The sequence below is a fragment of the Lepidochelys kempii genome, chromosome 10, assembly GCF_965140285.1.
Source record: "Lepidochelys kempii isolate rLepKem1 chromosome 10, rLepKem1.hap1, whole genome shotgun sequence".
Taxonomy (NCBI): Eukaryota; Metazoa; Chordata; order Testudines; family Cheloniidae; genus Lepidochelys; species Lepidochelys kempii.
Window position 1 is genome coordinate 31,221,059 of NC_136389.1, and position 20,545 is coordinate 31,241,603.

Below are 20,545 nucleotides of genomic sequence, written 5' to 3' on the forward strand. Positions count from 1 at the left end.
TTTCTTGATGACAAGTTTGTTTCTCCTCTGTCTGCTGTGAGCCCTGGGGTGAGATAAGTGTTTTTGCAAATTATTAATGAAAAAATGAAATTAAAACAGCTCAGATTTTGCTCTTCTAATGACTGGAAGCGGGACTGGTATCTGAAGCAGAGTGTATGTGAGTATAGGGATAAAAGAGGTCCTTTGCTAGCAATGGTTTATAATAAGGTCATTGCATCCAGGCTAATCCCTCAGATTAGGGATGCAGAAACTCACGTCTGCTCCCATCCCACAGAGATTAACAAAATATTTTCTAAATATTACATTGCTCTGTATAAGTTACTGCAGGCACAAGCCCAGGATTTCATTCAATTTTGCCTTGACTTGGGGCCCTTACAGCAGTCCCTATAAAGGCACCATTTGTTGACTGCCTGGGAGACCTGACAGTCTCCTCACAACACTTGTGAAGTCCTTTGAAAGGCCCATAGTGTGGGGAAGCTGCTATTATTGGTTTTGTAGCTGTAGCCTCAGAACCTTATCAAAGATCAGGGCCCCATGTGACAGATCCTGTGCAGATAAATAATAAGGAGAGTCCTGTTGGAACAAAGTTACCCGAATTGTGATTTTTAATTGTAAAAAAAGTTACACTAATGTAATTCAAGGACTGTGTTATGATCACACCTTGTAAACTGTTTTTCCTTCTTTTGTGGTGTTTCATGCGGGGCTTGCCATGGTACTAAGCCAACTGAGGGCTCTATAGCCCAATCCCAAACTTGTTTAAAACTGTTTAATATTGGACAGTGATAGGCCCATGTTAACACCTTTGACTCTCTGGGCCCATATATTCCATCTAACTTCATACAACATTTTTGGCCTCCCTGAGTGGGCCTAAAGGGTTAATACATACGTAGTGCCTCATGTCACAGGGTCCACTCATCGCAGGCAGCGCCGCCTCCTGGCTTCTCTGGGGATCAGCTCTTTCCAGGTCTGAGGTGCCCTTCTGCCGCTTGCAGCACGCTCTGTTGCTATTCTCTATCACTCAGGGCACTCCCTCTTCTTGATGTGGCCCTCTGGCCAGGTCACTGTTTGCATTCTCCCCTTCCAGGGTGTCAAAGTCTTTCCTTACTGGCAGCCTTCCCATTCACTACCCCTTTGGTGCCACTTCTCCAGTGGCTGGCAGAGGAACCTGGGCCTGCCCTTTCCTCTGGGTTTCAGCTCAGGGATCCTCTAGTCAGCAGCCAAGGTCTTTTCCTTCCTGGACTCTACTGCCTTTTCCCTGGGCCTTTCCTTACCTTCTGGCTCTCCCTGACTTCTCAGGGTTTGCCAGCCCCACAACTCCCTCCTCCCAGGGTGTAACTGTAGGCTACCTGCCATTATAGCCCCAAACACACCTCCCTTCTCCCAGGAAGTGACTACAGACTACTTCCCTACTGCCTATTTCTGCTCTCAGTTCCCTGGCTTTATAGAAACCCCACCTGTTCCCACAGAGGTGATCTCTCCCTAATTAGGGCTTTCCCCTCAGTCTTAATTCTCCCAGTTTGTCACCTATTAGGTTAATTGGCCCATCTGTCTTCTATTAACCACCCCCCAGGGCAAGTGTAGGGTGAACACCCTATCACACCTTGTACCCTGATGAGCCAACAAACAAGTTTGTTTTTAAATCCTTAAATGTGTTGATCTTGTTTGGAATAAGCACGCAAAGCAAACCTTAATATTTTTGCTTTTAATAGTAAAACAGGGTTAACCATTGTTTTAAAGTTACTGTTTTTTAACCCTTCACAAATGCTTTGTTTCAGATCTTTTTTTATTCTGCTAAGGTTTGTCTTTTCTATAATTGGTAATAACTTTAATAGTTTAATGTAAAGGCATTTTTAAGAAAAAAGCAAAAGTGGCAAAAATAAAGTGTTAAAGGTTAAATTGCTAAAGCAGATTTTTACTACAATCACATCTTGGGTAACCTCCACCCCTTGTTAACAAAACGGCAGCTCAATGTTGATAAATGCAAAGTACTGCACACTGGAAAACTTAATCCCAACTAGAAGAGGAGTACTTGTGGCACGTTAGAGACTAACCAATTTATTTGAGCATAAGCTTGCATGAGCTACAGCTCACTTCATCGGATGCATAAAAGTGGAAAATGCAGTGAGGATGTTTTTATACACACAGACCATGAAAAAATGGGTGTTTATCACTTCAAAAGGTTTTCTCCCCCCACCCCACTCTCCTGCTGGTAATAGCTTATCTAAAGTGATCACTCTCCTTACAATGTGTATGATAATCAAGGTGGGCCATTTCCAGCACAAATCCAGGGTTTAACAAGAACCTCTGAGGAACAGTGGCGTGGGGGAAGGGGGTAGGAAAAAACAAGGGGAAAATGGGCTTGAATAGAGACTGAAGTCATTATGCAAGGTAGCCTAAGTTAATTGTATCCAATTTGCAAATGAATTCCAATTCAGCAGTCTCTCGCTGGAGTCTGGATTTGAAGTTTTTTGTTGTAATATCGCAACTTTCATGTCTGTAATCGCGTGACCAGAGAGATTGAAGTGTTCTCCAACTGGTTTATGAATGTTATAAATGTGGCATTGGCACCCTGACATCAGGATTGTCTGGCTATGTAGACTCCCTCCTCAGACCCTATGCTACCAGCACTTCCCGCTATCTTCGAGACACCACTGACTTCCTGAGGAAACTACAATCCATTGGTGATCTTCCTGAAAATACCATCCTGGCCACAATGGATGTAGAAGCCCTCTACACCAACATTCCACACAAAGATGGACTACAAGCCGTCAGGAACACTATCCCCGATAATGTCACGGCAAACCTGGTGGCTGAACTTTGTGACTTTGTCCTCACCCATAATTATTTCACATTTGGAGACAATGTATACCTTCAAATCAGCGGCCCTGCTATGGGTACCCGCATGGCCCCACGGTATGCCAACATTTTTATGGCTGACTTAGAACAATGCTTCCTCAGCTCTTGTCTCCTAATACCCCTACTCTACTTGCGCTATATTGATGACATCTTCATCATCTGGACCCATGGAAAAGAAGCCCTTGAGGAATTCCACCATGATTTCAACAATTTCCATCCCACCATCAACCTTAGCCTGGACCAGTCCACACAAGAGATCCACTTCCTGGACACTACGGTGCTAATAAGCGATGGTCACATAAACACCACCCTATACCAGAAACCTACTGACTGCTATTCCTACCTACATGCCTCCAGCTTTCACTCAGACCACACCACACGGTCCATTGTCTACAGCCAAGCTCTACGATACAACTACATTTGCTCCAACCCCTCAGACAGAGACAAACACCTACAAGATCTCTATCAAGCATTCTTACAACTACAATACCCACCTGCTGAAGTAAAGAAACAGATTGACAGAGCCAGAAGAGTACCCAGAAGTCACCTACTACAGGACAGACCTAACAAAGAAAATAACAGAATGTCACTAGCCGTCACCGTCAGCCCCCAACTAAAACCTCTCCAACGCATTATCAAGGATCTACAACCTATCCTGAAGGAGGACCCATCACTCTCACAAATCTTGGGAGACAGGCCAGTCCTTGCCTACAGACAGCCCCCCAACCTGAAGCAAATACTCACCAGCAACTACATATCACACAACAGAACCACTAACCCAGGAACCTATCCTTGCAACAAAGCCCGTTGCCAACTGTGCCCACATATCTATTCAGGGGACACCATCACAGGGCCTAATAACATCAGCCACACTATCAGAGGCTCGTTCACCTGCACATCCACCAATGTGATATATGCCATCATGTGCCAGCAATGCCCCTCTGCCATGTACATTGGTGAAACTGGACAGTCTCTACATAAAAGAATAATGGACATAAATTAGATGTCAAGAATTATAACATTCATAAACCAGTCGGAGAACACTTCAATCTCTCTGGTCACGCGATTACAGACCTGAAAGTTGCGATATTACGACAGAAAAACTTCAAAACCAGAGTCCAGAGAGAGACTGCTGAATTGGAATTCATTTGCAAATTGGATACAATTAACTTAGGTTACCTGGCATAATGACTTAGCCACTCCCAGTCTCTATTCAAGCCTATTTCCCCTTGTTTTTTCCTACCCCCTTCCCCCATGCCACTGTTCCTCAGACGTTCTTGTTAAACCCTGGATTTGTGCTGGAAATGGCCCACCTTGATTATCATACACATTGTAAGGAGAGTGATCACTTTAGATAAGCTATTACCAGCAGGAGAGTGGGGTGGGAGGAGAAAACCTTTTGAAGTGATAAACACCCATTTTTTCATGGTCTGTGTGTATAAAAACATCCTCACTGCATTTTCCACTTTTATGCATCCCATGAAGTGAGCTGTAGCTCACGCAAGCTTATGCTCAAATAAATTGGTTAGTCTCTAAGGTGCCAGAAGTACTCCTTTTCTTTTTGCGAATACAGACTAACATGGCTGCTACTCTGAAAATAATCCCAACTATACATATAAAATGATGGGGTCTAAATTAGCTGTTACCACTCAAGAAAGAGATCTTGGTGTCACTGTGGCTAGTTCTCTGAAAACGTCCCCTCAATGTGCAGTGGCAGTCAAAACAGGGGTCGGCAATGTGTCCATACACCGACACAAGTGTCCATGGTAAAAATGTTGAGGTCTGTGTGGGGCGCTCATGGCCATCTCAGGCGGCTCCCCGCAAGTGGCTCCCCATCCTTGCTGTTGCTGCTTCCATCACCCCTCCCTGAATGCTGGGGGCAGAGGCACAACTTGGGCTCTGGGAGGTTACTGACCTGTCACACACGGGGCTTGGGGAAGGTGGGGGGAAGGGCAGAGGGGTGCGCGCTCTAACCCCTCACCGCCTGGAGGGAATCAGTGTGCGGAGCTGGCTGTGCGTGGCTGGCACTGCATGGGGCAGGGAGGGGATTGTGCTGCCCGAGGGCCTCAGGGGCAGGAGAGAAGCGGGCGGCCGGGGCTCTCTGGTTTCACTCCCTGCCTGGCTCCGAGAGGCGGCATGTGCAGGCAGGGGAGGGAGGCTCCACGCAGAGAGGGGTCCCGCTCCCAGCCAGTCCTGCAGGGGAAGTCGGAGAGAGATGCTCGTACAGGCACATGGCTGAGTGAGTAGAATTTCTTCTTATTATTATTAGCTAGCTAACTAGGTTACTGTTTTTTTCAGTTTGGAAAATTATGTGCGCTATTTTACAGGTTGAATGACTGAATGACATAACCCCCCGCCAATGTCTGTCACTAAGTCCGGTAATTTTGTCAAGCGTCTGTTGTGGAACTTGGTGGTGCTGACCCCTGAGTCAAAAAAGCTAACATAGTGTTGGGAATCATTAGGAAAGGGATAGATAATAAGACAGAAAATATCATATTGCCTCTATATAAATCCATGGTATGCCCACATCTTGAATACTGAGTGCAGATGTGGTCACCCCATCTTAAAAAAAGATATATTGGAATTGGAAAAGGTTCAGAAAAGGGCACCAAAAATGATTAGGGGCATGGAATGGCTTCTGTATGAGGAGGTTTAATAAGACTGGGGCTTTTCAGCTTGGAAAAGAAACGACTAAGGGGGGATAGGATAGAGGTCTATAAGATCATGACTGGCATGGAGAAAGTAGATAAGGAAGTGTTATTTACACCTTCTCATAACACAAGAACTAGGAGTCACCAAATGAAATTAATAGGCAGCAGGTTTAAACCAAACAAACAAAAGGAAGTATTTCTTCACACAACGCACAGTCAGTCTGTGGAACTCTTTGCCAGAGGATGTTGTGAAGGCCAAGACTATAACAGGGTTAAAAAAGAACTCTTGGTAGATAAGTTCATGGAGGATAGGTCCATCAATGGCTATTAGCCAGGATGTGCAGGGACGGTGTCCCTAGCCTCTGTTTGACAGAAGTTGGGAATGAGCGACAGGAAATGAATCACTTGAAGATTACCTGTTCTGTTCATTCCCTCTGGGGCACCTGACATTGACCACTGTCCGAAGACAGAGTACTGGGCTAGATGGACCTTTGGTCTGACCCAGTATGGCCGTTCTTATGTTCTTAATTCAGGGCTTCTAATGAAGTGACTGTAAATTATTTTCAAATCATCTGAACCAAGGGCTGTTGTAACACTAAACCTTTTTGTGATTGTTTGATTTGCAATTTCTTCCTTGTTGTGTTGTTGTTGCAAACTGGGGTGGTTTTGTTTTTGATGTAAATGATATTTGTTGTTGTTCTGTACATGAGAGACAGCACGGTGCTAATGATGCCCATAATGGGCTAAATTGGCACAAGCCCACAATGGCCACGTTGTCCTCACAAATGTTTGTGGTGAAACAGGTGGGCAGGATACGGCATAGACTAAAAATGCCTACAAATTTTCACCGCCTTTGGGTTTTGCAAATGGCTCATGAATACAAAAATTGTTTCAATGAACATCATTTTGTTGCTTCTTTTTAAAGGAGGCAACACACGTGGGTGAAAATGCCATTGTTCTCCAAGTAAGCACGTTTAACCACTAGTGCATAAAATTTTCACGGCGTGTGTAAATGTGCAACTTTAACTGTATAAGTGGCAAAAAGAAGGGAGACGTTTTTGCCATCTTTACCCATTCTAGGCACACAGCTAATGAAGCAATAAGAGAGGGTTTGTTTTTAAACAACTTACATACATATAACAGCAGCTGTTTGGGGTTTGTTCTAGCAACAAATGAAGTAAGTTGTTCTACGCTTTGATAACATCTCTAAGGTTTAATTGTAATTTTTATAACATCTAATCAAATAAAATTTGTAAATCCCCATTTTGGAATAAGAAATTTGCAAACCTAAATATATAGCCAAATACCTTTTCCTTTTTACTGTGCTTAAAATAAACAAGGTTTCTGTTTTTGTAATAGTAATTTAATGAAACAATGGCCAATCCTGGATGGAATTGGTTCATGAAAGAGAGGGATTATGTTGTAATAATGGGGCCAACAAATTTTCCCTCGTAGTAAGTGCAATCATCAAAAATAAGTGAAAGTTTGTGAACTGTCACAATAACTTATAACAATACATGTTGATGGGAAGAGATGCAAAAGGGAGGCAGAAAGACTGAATCTGTACAAACAAAAACACATCCTGATATAATTCTAACTCTGGTAAACAAGAGAAGTGTGGGACTGGAAAGCAATGGAGCAAAATTGGTGTGTCAGAAATTAGGTCTAATTTGTGACCAAAATAATGAGGGGATGGGCTATTTCACCCATCTCTATCCTTTGGTCGGGGGGAGTCCTTAAAAGAAAAGATTTGGGGGGGAGGAGAAGTTGCCATCTGCAAACAACTGCTGGAGTGAGCTTTGCCCATCATAGCCGCCAATCCCACCATCTCCTAGGACCTTGGGCTCTACTGTGACATTGCTGGGCCTTCATCGTCCTAATCTCGAGATCAGAGCAGGCTAAAGAGAGGGGCCCAGATGACATCACCGCTTCCACCAGCTGTGGCTAAATTCCCAACCCCACTTGGGATGTGAGATTTTGTCATCCCAACAACCCCCGCCCCCCATTTATCTTTTTTCTTCCCCACCTTATCCTCTTCTCTTTCCTATCCCTCTTCTTATGCCTTCTGTTGGTAAGAATCTGGCTTAGCTGGCCAAGACTATATTTTGCAACACGGCTGAAGCCTCTGGCCAAAGAGGCAGCTAAAAGTAATGCCCTAAACAGCCTGACGATGGTACAAGTTTGCCAGTCTGAGTGGCTGATCAGACCACACATTATGTCTGTGTTTCTCCAGCAATGAGATTGCAAGTGAGAGTCAACACCAGAGACAGAAGCTGCATTTTCTTTCTTTGCTGTTCTTTTCTCTCCCCTCTTGTGTGTGGTTGTCTTGTTTTGTCTCCCAGGCAATGGGACTGGACCAGCAACAACAGCTCCAGCCCATCGCAACTAACTCCTTCTCTGTTTCCCACAAAAGGGCAGTGATTGAAGACTGTCAAACCACGGTTTGTTTCCTTCGTGACACTCCAGCTAAAGGGAAAGGAAGCCTGGCGTAAGGTTACAATGAAAGCCTTAATACTTTATATTTCAAATGCTTGAACTGTTTTTCCTTCTTTTCTGTATGTTTACTAAAAGGCTAAAAGAATATTTAATGATGTGTTTGCCATGATACTAAGCAGGCTGAGGTATCTGTATACGGAATCTCGTTTAATACTGTTTACTGTTGAACAGTGACAGGGTCTTGTTAACACCTTTGGGCCCATATATGGAACAATTTACCGAGGTCATGATGGCTTCTCCATCACTGACAATTTTTAACTCACGCTTGGATGTTCTTCTAAAAGAGCTATGCTATGAATTATTGCGAGGCAGTTCTCTGGCCTGTTATACAGGAGGTCAGACCAGATTATCACAATGGTTCCTTCTGGCCTTGGAGTCTATGAATGCCATCTAAATTAATGCAACAGTCCCCACAACACAAACTAGGTCAGAGTTCGGGTGAGTGGAAGAGACAAGATAACAGTGGAGCAGAGAACCCATGGTCCAGTTGGTCCCTGGCCTACCCAGTACCTGATGGGAAGGACCTTTAAGGATCATGGCAGAGGTAGGTTTCAAAGAGAGATTTAAAGGCGAAGTGGCATGATACTACCACTGACATATCATGAAATAATGTAAAACTTATAAAAAAGTCAAAATAAATTCTAAATTAAATTTTGAAATTCAAAAGAATTTTTTTGGAAAGCTAAACAAAAATTCTGAAAACTTGCAAAAGGAAAATGTTTTGAAATGAATTCCCTGGTTGTTTCCAAATAATGATTTTCCTGGGAATTTTTTGTTGCAATAGAGGACATTTTTCGAACTCTTTTAACTTAGACGAAAAACAGCACTGTCCGTCCAAAAAACATTTAGATGGAAAATTTCCAACCAGCTCTAGTGAGGCCTCCCATCTCCTGTGTTGGCTAAGGCCCCAGGCACTTGCTCAGTTGCAGCTGTGGAGGGAATGCTGCAGTTAATGCTGCTGGCATAGTTACTTCCTGAGCAGTGTCTGGTGTCATGGAGCACAGCCAGTCCCCTGCTCTACTCCCTCCCATGGAGCCCCCTCTGTAAAGACATGCTGGTGCTCAGGTTCCCAAAAGTTCCCTCTGGCTGTGGCTACGGTGCGGACAATCTGGGGCTATGACAGTGGCCACAGGAGCTGAGGAACTTTGCACAGGGTGTAACACAGTGATGGTTGGGGCTGTTGTACCCTGCCTATTTTAAAACCTTTATTTTGTTGAGACAATTCAGGAAGCCTAAGCAGCATGTATGTATAGTGGCTTGGCTCCCGGTGTAGAAGGGGAACACATATCTTGCAGAGGGCCCAGTCACTCATTGCTGTGGAAATGCCCATGGGTGAGGGTTCTGAGAAGTTTCCTTGGCAATGTTTTCCAAAATCACCCTGCCTTGGGGAGGGAATGTGGAAACTTGCTTCCCGCACTGTGAAGCACATAGTGGGTCCACTGCAAACCCCAGGAGGGCCCAGCTCCAAGAGTTTAATACCTTTTCCTGCAAGACATTGGGACATTTTGCAAGTTAGACTGTTAATAAGAAATTAATGTATCATTTTGAATGGTCCCCCGGCTGGCTCAGAGGAGAATGGGCAGCATTTCTATGGCTGATCATTCAGAAATGCAGAGCTTATTTGGATGCTAGTATCCATTAATCCAGGCCTATTTTGAAAGCAGTTGTAATAGACGTATTTCAGTATTGTCCACTGTCATGTTACTCAGCAGCTACACTCCGGTTAACTAGCCCTTCAAAATACAACACTCAACTTTTTCTACCTATGGCTGTAGTATCTGAGCACCTCACAAACATTAATGACAATGTCTTCAACACCCCTGTGGGGTGGGAAATATTATCTTCATTTCACCAATGAAGAACTGAGGTATAGTGCAACTTGACATAAGTAAGTGGTATAAGTTAGGGAAGCTTTTTAACAAGCACCTTACCAATAACTGTCATTCTGTTAAACTCCAGTTCTCCAAGACCTTCAGGGGGCTTGACTGCACAGTGATTTAATGCATAACAAGCCAGCATGTGAATATGCAGTGCATTAGCATGCTATGCACTCACTGCTCATGTGGGCTCTGCCATTGCATACTAAAAGACAGAATGTTTAGTGTGTAGTAGCAGGGTTCTCATGATCAGTTAGTGTGCAGCATGCTAGTGGACTGTAGATTCACACCCTAGTTTGTCACACACTAAATCGCCATGTACACAAGCTCTCACATTTTGCTAAAATTTCAGCTCCACTGATGGTAGCAGTAGTGGGAGCGATAGTGTAGACAAGATGTGGCCACTGGCCACAGAGACATGCTTTGAGCCAATGACGACAACAGTGCTCAAAATGCCAGTGGCTGCCTGGAGCACTGTACACATTAATTCTCACCATTTTTACCATCAGTAGAGCTGAACCAGTGGACAGTCCAACAGTTCTTGGGTTACTCACTTTCCTAACATTATTCTATATGTTTGCATCTATACTAGCAAACTTTGTCATCATAATTCACAATCGGTGCAGCTCCACTGCGGAGCTAAGGCAGAATCTCAACTATGCTTAGGACTCAGGCATTTGTACAACTGTGTCTAAGTCCCATCTACACTACGGCTTCCACCATTGCTACCATAGTGAGCTGCTATAGTTATGAATTGTGGCTACTAACTTTTTCTAGTGTAGACTAGGCTTTACTGACGATGGTGCAGACCTGGAACCCAAACATTAGCCCTTCACAACTGTACAAGTCCTTACCTGGACCTTCAATATCCCAAATCTACTCCAGTCCTGACTGGCAGCACTCCCTTTTGTTGCCAGGGGGGTCTTGGGCAGAAAGGGCCAAGAGAGGAAAATTTTACAGCTGCTTTACGATGTGAACAAATGCCTTCTAGGAACCAAGAGGAGACTTCCATTTCCTAATCAGGATCTTAACCCCGCTCTGTTGAAGTGACTTTATCTTTTATCTCCTGGCTGCTACAATAAAACTTTTTCATGGTCATAGCCAGCACATCAATATTTCCATACAATAGCATTTTAATGATATTGAAATAGAGATATAAATCTATTTTATATTTAGAGAAAGTAAAAAGTTCTTTTTGTCTTAAATACAAAATGTTATATATAGCTGTAATATCAATAGGCAGAAATCGGGGGGAGTACATTTCATTTCATTTGTGCTTTACAACTCAGCAAACAACATTGACCAGGACAAAGAATAAAATATATTTTTATAAGCAAATATACAAGCTATCAGGTTCTCACATAATCCTGATGTAGCTTAGAATTGGCAACAATGAATTTGGTTGCTGTATCAGGAATTGCAGTGGTAAGTCTCTGCTTTATGTTTAAAATAGCATCTGGCTAAAAGAAATGTGTCTTATGGTATTTCAGTGTCTCACCTCTACGGTGAACACGGGGAACTCTCTACCTGGGAAAAGGAAGAATCTTTTCTATGGAAAAGAGATTTATAGGTTATAATCAGCAACAAATTTTAAGTGAAAATGACACTTACATAACTGCACCCTGCAACACAGTCACTTTTTTCATCACATTTTTAGTTGCATAACACCACACTTATAGTACAATATATCTGGACTCTTCAGGTTTAGATCCAGAAACATAATCCATTTATATATGGAACACAAGTTACCTACCAGAGGGAAAGCACTTAGTTTGCCAGGATGGGTGTGGTATGTTGATGACAATAGATCTGTTTCGTGCACTATATGGCATGTGTTGCTACAGCCTCTTTGTACACAATCCAGCATATAACCATGTGTGTGTAAACTCAGTGGACTCCAGTTAGCATTAAGGTTCTTACTCAAAAGCAGGTCCACTTAGGTAGAGATAGGTAGAAGTTAACAGTGACTTTACTTACACTGTTTAGTGGTTTACCAGTTAACAGAGAATGAAAATTTGGATAGTATAGGTGCTGACATAATAAGAAACACTATCAGCATATACTTAAAATTTCATTTCTAAAGAGCTTCCTCCATCAAATGAAACTCCCCATCATTACACAGTAAAGATCTCAGGCCTTTCGGTGGTGGTTTGGGAGTGTCAAGTGGCAAACATCTGCCACATGGCTGATTTGCATTCCGAAGTGCCAGGTGGTAGGCATCTCAGGTGGGTGGGCTCGGGACGTCCAGTTCATAACCCCTCAGTGTCTTTTCCTCCTCAGTATTCCTTTATCACATATGCAGGTTTTTGGACGTAAAGCTGTTGGGACAGAAAAGTGTTCTGTTTTAAGACCAATAATACATATTAACAGTGAAGTCACAAGTTAAACCAGGAGAGAAGAATCAACTCCCTTTTCCACACCAGACAGAAAGCTATCCCCTTCCTCCTCGGTACTGAGCCCCAAAGAAAGAGAACCCTCTCTCACTATAAGAGCAAGGAATGATTAACCATTGGATCAAACTCTTAAGGGAATGGATGAATTCTCCATCCCTTGAGATCTTCAGATCCAGACTGGATGCCTTTCTGGAAGACATGTTTTAGCCAAACACAAGTTACTGGGCTCCTACAGGGGTAACGGTGAAATGTAATGGCCTGTAACATACAAACAGATCATACTAGATGATCTAATGATACCTTCTGGTATTAAACACTTTGAATCTATGAAACCTTTTCCACAGTGAAAGAAGAGAACTGCTGTAAAAGAAAAATAAGCTAGAATCTAGCATGGCTCCTGGCTGAACAAAAACGATCTGATGTGGAAGTTGTACATCATTCTATTTCTGAATGAAAGCTAGAAGAGCTACATATGCACAAGTACAAGTTTCTATTGTGGAGGAGATAGTTGAGAGGTTCAGACAGAAGCTAAATCTGCGATGAGTTATAGCTGAATCAGATAAGTCACATAGGGAGGCACCACCTATGAGAGACATCGCAGGATGACACGATGAATGGGATGGATGTGGAAGAAGACAAAGGAAAGTGGAAGAACATGGCAATATGGTAAGGAAAAAGAGCACCATTCAGTCTCAGTGCTAGCAATATACATTTCATCTTTGAAAAGTAGGAGATGACCTGAATGAGAAGAGGCCAAGGATGGACAGCAGTCTAACCAGCTATCTAAAGGCAAGACCGGCATGGGAGCAGCTCAGAAGAAGCAGCAGGTGATCCTCACTCCTCAGTTGAGGAGTTGATAGTGAAGAATGAGACCTAGACCATCTCTGACCCAGACACAGGGTGCTATCCTGACCACCTAGTGCTGGCACAAGAGATGCGACAAAAAGTCAAAGTGTAACTGTTCTGTACAGGACATGGTGATACCTGGATACCTTCTGCTTCAGCACTGATCTTGCAGGTCAACACAGAATTTAGGTAACACATAACAGAGGAAACGGTGGGAAAAGGATTGGGTGCAGGTGGTGGAAAACTAGCTCTGAATCCAATTGATTGCATGATATGGACATGTTTAATTCCTCTAGGTGTGGTTAAGGCAAAATTTCTTTCTCTTAGAGTCAGTGGGGAACTGGTCTGAGTTTTGGGCAATATGAGAAACCTGGACTCCTCAGAGTCAGGAACCAGGGTGTGGGAGGTCAGGTTCAGTGGTTGAAGCCGTAAGTGGTTGGGCCTGAGAAGTCAAGCTAGAGTCAGTAGCTGGAGTCCAGAGCCTTGGGTCACAGCAAGGTCAATAGCCAGGGACTGGAGCCTAGGGTTGAGCCAGAGTCAATAGCCAAGAACCATAGCCAAGGATCAAGTCAGAGTCAATAGCCAGAAAACAGGGGGCAGGGCAAGGAGGTAAAAATAATGCTGGATCTGTTTCAACAGTAGGTCAGGGAGCTGCCTTGTTCCACAGACAACTTCCTGATACTCCCTCAAGCTTAAATAGTAGGTCTGGGTCAATCAGAGGTCATGGTAGGGGCTGCCAGTCATCTCTACCGTGGTCAGCACTTCCAGCAGTGGCTGGTCTCCCAGAATGTATGGTGCATTCATGATGGCTCTGCCATGACAGCATGGAAGTTCTGGGGTCAAGTCCTCCTTCAGGGGGTGCCTGTGGGGTATTGTAGGACCAGGTTGTCAAGGTGATATTTTTGAAACTCTTGTACAAGTCCAGGGGTGTGAATGTTACAGGCAGGCTCCTAGGAGATTCTCTGGGACCAAAACCTTCTCAGCCTATGAGGTACCACAACTGACCCCACTTCAATCCAAAGTCCAGTGTGGTCTGGACCTTGTACTCCTCATGGCTTTGAACCAGTGAGGGCAGTGGTTGTGTTCTGTCAGGGAACAGGCTTTCAGTGTATGGTTTCAAGAGAGAAACAAGGAAGATCAGGTGCAATTTGAGGGACTAGGTAAGCGGAGTTTGAAAGTGACAGGGCTGATTTTCTGATAAATCTGGTAGTTTCCAAGGATTGGGTGGTCTAGCTTGTGAGATGGCCTGTTCATGGTGAGATTCTTAGCGGATAAGCAGACCTTCTTGTGTACAGAAAAGACTGGCCCCTCCTGTTTCTGGCTGTTTGTGTATCATGCATCTTAGCATCCTCAAAGTGTCCCCTTAGTTTTTCTTTTATATGGTGGATTCATTGAACCAAGTCAGCAGGCAGTGGGTTCAGGGAGGATACTGGTAGTGCAGGAGGAAACGGCTGAACCCATAGTTAGCAAAAAAAATAAATAAATAAAGAGCTTTTCCCTGTGGAGGCATGGTCGGTGTTGTATGCAAATTCAGCATACAGTACGAGGGTGTCTTGGCTGTAATTAAGAAAGGACTGTAAATATTGCTCAAGTACCTTATTCATCCTCTCTATCTAGCCATCTGTCTGCAGGTGGTATGCTGAGGAGGAATAAGCGTGGACATTTAGTAGCCTGAGGGTTTTGCGCCAGAGGCAGGGGAGCCCAGGGAGGCAGAGGATATTTGTTACTAGGAGCTGAGCTGTCATCTGAGCTGAAGGTACATGGGCACAGGAGAGGAAGTGTGCCATCTTGGTCAGTTGATCTACAACTGTTAGTACTACTGTGTGGCCATTTGATTTGGGGAGTTCTATGATGGAATTCATGGCACTGGCTGTCCATGGCTGGGGAAGAGTCTCCAGAGGTATGAGGGTGCCAAGAGGTTTCGTGTGCAGCACCTTGGTGCAAGTTCATAAGTCACATGAGTCAACATAAGCCTGAATTTCAACCCACATCCAGGGCCACTAAAAGAAGCAGGAGACTAGGCAGTAGTTTTTGAGGCATCTGAAGTGCCCTGCTAGGGGGTTGCCTTCACTCAAATATAGTACCTGCAACTATATATGGGGCAGAACATATATAGGGCCATTAATATATTAGAGACAAGGTGGGTAAGGTAATGTATTTATTGGGCTAACTTCTGTTGGTGAGAGAGACAACCTTTCAAGCTTACACAAAGCTCTTCTTCACCCCTTCAGTCAGAGGCACTTATGGCTTATTACAACAATCTATAACCCACTAACCCTCCCCTAGCTGCTTCCACCCCTTTCCTCCTCATGAATACAGGGGTGTTAAAGGGCCACTTAATCTTGAATGGTCCCTTGAAATGTGTTTTAAATACTTATGCTAAACAATCTGTTCCAGGTTGTATTTTGCTGTGACACTCTGAGGGCAGGTCTACACTTAAAACTCTGCAGCTTCTCCCGTCAGCATAGACCTGGGATCAAGTCCCATGAATCCTCACAGTACGGTAACACAGTCACGTATTTCTCAGTAAAGTCTACAAAGAACTGCTGATTAATTATGATTATTATTTAGAGAAGATTGATCAGATTCAGGCTGATCGACAGCTTCCATGAGAACAGTGGATGGAAATTAAAAACACCGTCTTGACTGGGTGGTTTACTTGGGGAGCACAACCAACCACCTCTGAGATGAATTTATGCCTTTCAAAGCTGATTACAAACCCAGTGGAGATACACTGAGGCCAGTACTGAGGAGTATCATTACTGTAATGCCTTCCTTGAGGTAAGAAAATTGTCAGCCATGTTTGAACTTTGGACATGGACAACCTCACCAATTTTCATCTCATCTTGAACCCGGTCTCCTTCTTGGGCTCTATTATCAAGAAGGTGGTGATGAGTCAGCGTGAGCTACACTTGCATTTGACAGATTTCTTTGATCCATATTAGTCCATTTTCAGATTGAGTTACAGAACAAAGACTGTGCTGACCTTGACGAGCGATGATCTGCTAGTAGCAGACTAGGGTAAGATGATTCTATCAGCAGCTCTTGATACCATTGACCAGGTGGAAATTTTGACTCAGCTGCAGGACTTTGGAAGGGTGGACAAGGAAGCCCTTCAGCAAGTTTGCTGCTTCCTCTCTGAGGGATTCTTAAGGGTTATGCTGGCCAATTGCTTGCTTTCCCTCAGGGCGCCCACATAGTTAGCTAACTCAAGTTAACAAATGCAAGGTAAAATCCTAGTTAAGACAAGGCAATTTGTAGTTTTCACATTAGTTAGCAGGTCGAATTACAGAATAGGCTCCCCCCATCTTTAACTCAACCTGCTAACTAGTGTGGGGAAAAAACCTGCCTAGTCTGCTATGAGCAGGTACCATCTGTATTCATAGTGCTGTGTTGTTTCCATTTAGCAAGTATGTTGGAAGCATGCCAGGATGGGTATAGAGAGGTAAGCAAGGGCTCACTTTTACATCTGGGAAGGAGAGGGAGAGGGGGAAAGTGAGGAGGAGACTTTATGTGAATTGAGAAAGGAGGAGAGCCATGAGATAAATTTTCTCACCTATTATCCCCCAAGCTTTAAAGCTGTGAGCAGAGTTGTCCTTAGAGCTGTGAGATTTCAAGAGTTTAGTTACATTAAGCCAGGTGTGGATGAGAGGTCCTACTGCCCTGTGGCAGAGGTGTGGCCTAGATCAGCGTTTTTCAAAGTTTGGGTTGCGGCATGTAAGGCACTGGGTCGCTCTGGTCAGCACTGCCAACCGGGATGTTAAAAGTCCCATTGGCGGTGCTGCCCAGCTAAAGCAGGCTAGTGCCTACCTGCTCCGACACCGCGCTGTGCCCCAGAAGCAGTCAGCAGTGGGTCCAGCTTCTAGGCAAAGGGGCCGCTGTGCGCCGCACGCTGCCCCCGCCCCAAGCACCATCGCAGCCAATGGAAGGTGGGGGTGGGGTGTGCCTGTGCGCAAGAGCCACATGGAGCCGCTTTTGCACCTCCATGTAGGAGCTGGACCTGCTGCTGTCCACTTCAGGCGCAGCACAGTCCGCTGTGCCAGGACAGGCGGGAAACCTGCTTCTGCACCCTGACTGTGCTGCTGACCGGGAGCCTCCAGAGGTAAGTCCATGCCCCAACTCCGCACCCCAACCCTCTGCCCCAGCCCTGACCCCCAACCAAACCTGGAGCCCCCCCTGCACCCCAAACCCCTCATCCCCAGAGCCTGCACCCCCAGTCCAGAGCCCTAACCCCTTCCCACACCCCGACCCCCTGCCCCAGCCCAGAGCCCCCTCCCACCCCCTGAATTCTTCATTCCCAGCCCCACCCCACAGCCCTCACCCCCACATCCCAACCCTCTGCCCCAGCCCTGAGCTCCTCCCACACCTCAAACCCCTCATCCCCAGCTCCTTCGGGTCACTGGCATCAACAATTTTCTTCAACTGGGTCCCCAGAAAAAAAGTTTGAAAACCACTGGCCTAGATGAAGGGGTCCAGCTGTCATGCTGGGGCAGGAGGAGCTTGAACTAGCAGCTTTGCCCTATTAGGGTGGAGGGGTTGGCAGGGAAGGGAGGTATATTTACTGGAGGTTCCCCACTTTCTATACTCTTGGTGATTGTATATCTGCCAAAAAGTGTGCCCGTTTTTCATTCTGTCTGCGGAAAGTGGGCAAAAGGTTCTCATAAAGAAATGGAACTCACCGGGATCAGCAGCAATCTGCTTCTTTTTGGAGTTTGTGATAAGTTGATTTTCGTTCATCATTCGTACATCCTGATCCTCTACATGATTGCTGCAAAGATGAAAAACAGACCAATAGTAGGGATAATCAATAGTCTATAGACACCACTGCAGCTATGGGGAAGCACATTGCAATGTGTTACCTAAACCACTGCGAGGCTGCATCACTGCCACCACTGCCTTCTGTGAGTCACAGTCTGGAAGGGTGAGGCTTAACTCTCATATAGCCCACAGTTATAAACCTAAGAACCTAAAGTTATTCCTCACAATTGTATTTGTTGGGAGGGGTGCTCTCACACACACATTCCAACTGCTACTACCACGTCCACTCCACAGCCTACTCCGACCTTCTCTACATGCAAAATCTGACCATCTAAACCAAAATCTGTTTTTAAATCAACTTCATTAAACCAGTGCAAACCCATGTAGACACTCTTAAACCAATTTGCAACCATCCTAAATTTATTTAGCTTAATTTGATCATTTACTGAATTAAGCTAAATTGATATAAAAGAGTTATAAACCAATTTCATACATTTATAGATTTCAAGGCCAGAAGGGATTATTATGATCATCTAGTCTGGCCTCCTGCACCATACAGGCCAGAGAATTTTACCCAGTGATTCCTGCATCAAGACCATAACTTCTGGTTGAACTAAAAAATATCTTCTAGAAACACATCAATTCTTGATTTAAAGACTGTACGCAATGGAGAATCAAACCTGTGGTAAGTTGTTCCAATGTTACCAAATTACCCTCACTGTTGAAAATGTTCTCTTTCTTTCCAGTGTAAGTGTGTCCATATGGGAGTGTTTTATTTAAAAGTGGATTTTAGTTAAATCAATGCAACATTTGTGTGTAGACTGCAGCCAGACTATCTGTTCCTTTATGAGCAGGAATCAATAGCTTCAAAATCTCATCAAATTTAAATACATAAAAAATGTCAGCTGGATGCTTAACAATAACATCTGTGAGAGACATTCTAGAACAGATATGCATTGAATGATTAACAACTACTGATTCCTTCTGGCCTTAAAAAAAATTAGAAAAGCTATCCACCTCTGTTTATCCTAAAACAGGATCCATCTAAGAAGTAAAGACAAGAAGAAAATGATTTGCATCATGTGAGACACTTTGTCTAAGAACCCACAGATCAGCCAAGGTTTGAAGTTCTTCTCCCAAAGAACAGAAATTGAAATGGCTAAATGGGAGTACTGTTAATCACCTAGGCAAGATCTGCATACGGATAAAACCTCTTTCTCCCTCCCAACCTACCTAAAAAGAACTCCAGTTTACAGGCAAGAGTGACACCTTCCTAGCCTATGAAAAGTGGCCCATTGCACATTGTGAGTGGATCAAGAGATGAATGAGGAAGCTGCAAGTTAAGCAAACTAGAAATGACTGGCTGTAAGACTGAAGGTCAAATTGGGTAAACTACCCCAAGAAAATCAAAGCCACATGTTTTCACCCCTAATTATAAACTATATATTGCTTTCCTTGTAAATCAAATATATCATGGATAATCTTTAACCCAAAATTAGAAGCTGCAAGTTTGTTTGCTTTGTGAGTCAGATCTACCTCCTTCAATAAGTGAATATATATATATATATATATATATATATATATATATATATATATATATATATATCCTTCTTGCTCTATTGTCAGTCTTAAATAATGTGAAATGCTTATGTACAACCAAAGAATGCATTGAGTATGTCCTCCAGATTTAGAAGATGAGAAGGGATTTTGTTGATTTTCATTGTAAATAACTGTTGCACTCTAGACGTAATAGGAATTGTCTGGCACAAGGAAGAAGGAATGTTATAATGATATAACTTTGAGATATTAAGAGCAATTGCTAAAAGGGGTGGATCCCAATTGATAGTAGTGGCTAATAACGAAATACAATCCTTGAAATGAATTGAACATATAAAGGCTTCCAATAAGAAAAGGATTGAAGAAATTTGTTGTACACCTACACTATGGGATACCTATGGAAGCAGCAGAAAAACAGAGAGAGCTGAAATTGGAACACTCACTTGGCACATGTTCAATAGAAATCAGAGGGTGGCCCCTCCAACCAGCCTTGAAATTAGAGTATATAAAATTGAGGTCACCATGTGCAAATGGAGAGTTGACTGAATGGAATAAGAAGCTGCAGAATCCTAAGTGTGACTGATGCCCAGACCAGCCAGGTGGAAAGGACTCTCCCTCATCCCAGGTTAAGTGGATATGAAGAAGTGATGAGATTTCATTTAGAAGACTGTATTTCCCCTTTTATTCTTTAATATAAATAACTGTAGATTATCTTGCCTAGTCTACACTTTGCAGTGAGACCTAAAGTAACAATATATTAGATTTTAATTCCTTTGCATATCCAAGCAAATTGGCCTATGAGAGATAAAAAACAATAACTTTAACCACTTGCTTTTGACATGCTAAACTTTTAACTGTTGGACCAATCCATTCAAGCTATAGTAACCACACTCTTAAAAGTGTCTTAAAGACAAGTTCATCCTTGGAATGTGATAAAAATGCTAGGTACTAAAGAACTGAAACTGAGTATCATAAATAAATGTAATAAAAAATCTTGATAATTTACATTGTTGCTTGGTTTAACTGTTGAGACAACTCTAGATTATGATAATTGATTGCAAGACTGTATTGTGTGTGTGTGTACTACACATCTAGAACACTGGTTGTTGTC

General features: G+C 43.6%; 1 protein-coding gene across 9 annotated transcripts in view; it reads right to left on the bottom strand.

Annotated features, from left to right (window-relative positions):
- Positions 1 to 10,176: 10,176 nt before the first annotated feature.
- The window catches only part of KATNIP (katanin interacting protein), a 181,443-nt gene continuing 171,074 nt past the window's right edge, over positions 10,177 to 20,545 (bottom strand). For all 9 annotated transcript variants that reach the window (XM_073362645.2, XM_073362649.2, XM_073362647.2 and 6 more), the window contains 2 exons: positions 17,799 to 17,887; positions 10,177 to 12,198 (listed from right to left, as the gene is read on the bottom strand). In XM_073362645.2, the coding sequence (XP_073218746.1) occupies positions 12,140 to 12,198; positions 17,799 to 17,887 (148 nt within the window). In that variant the 3' untranslated portion in view covers positions 10,177 to 12,139. The remainder of the gene's footprint in view (positions 12,199 to 17,798; positions 17,888 to 20,545) is intronic.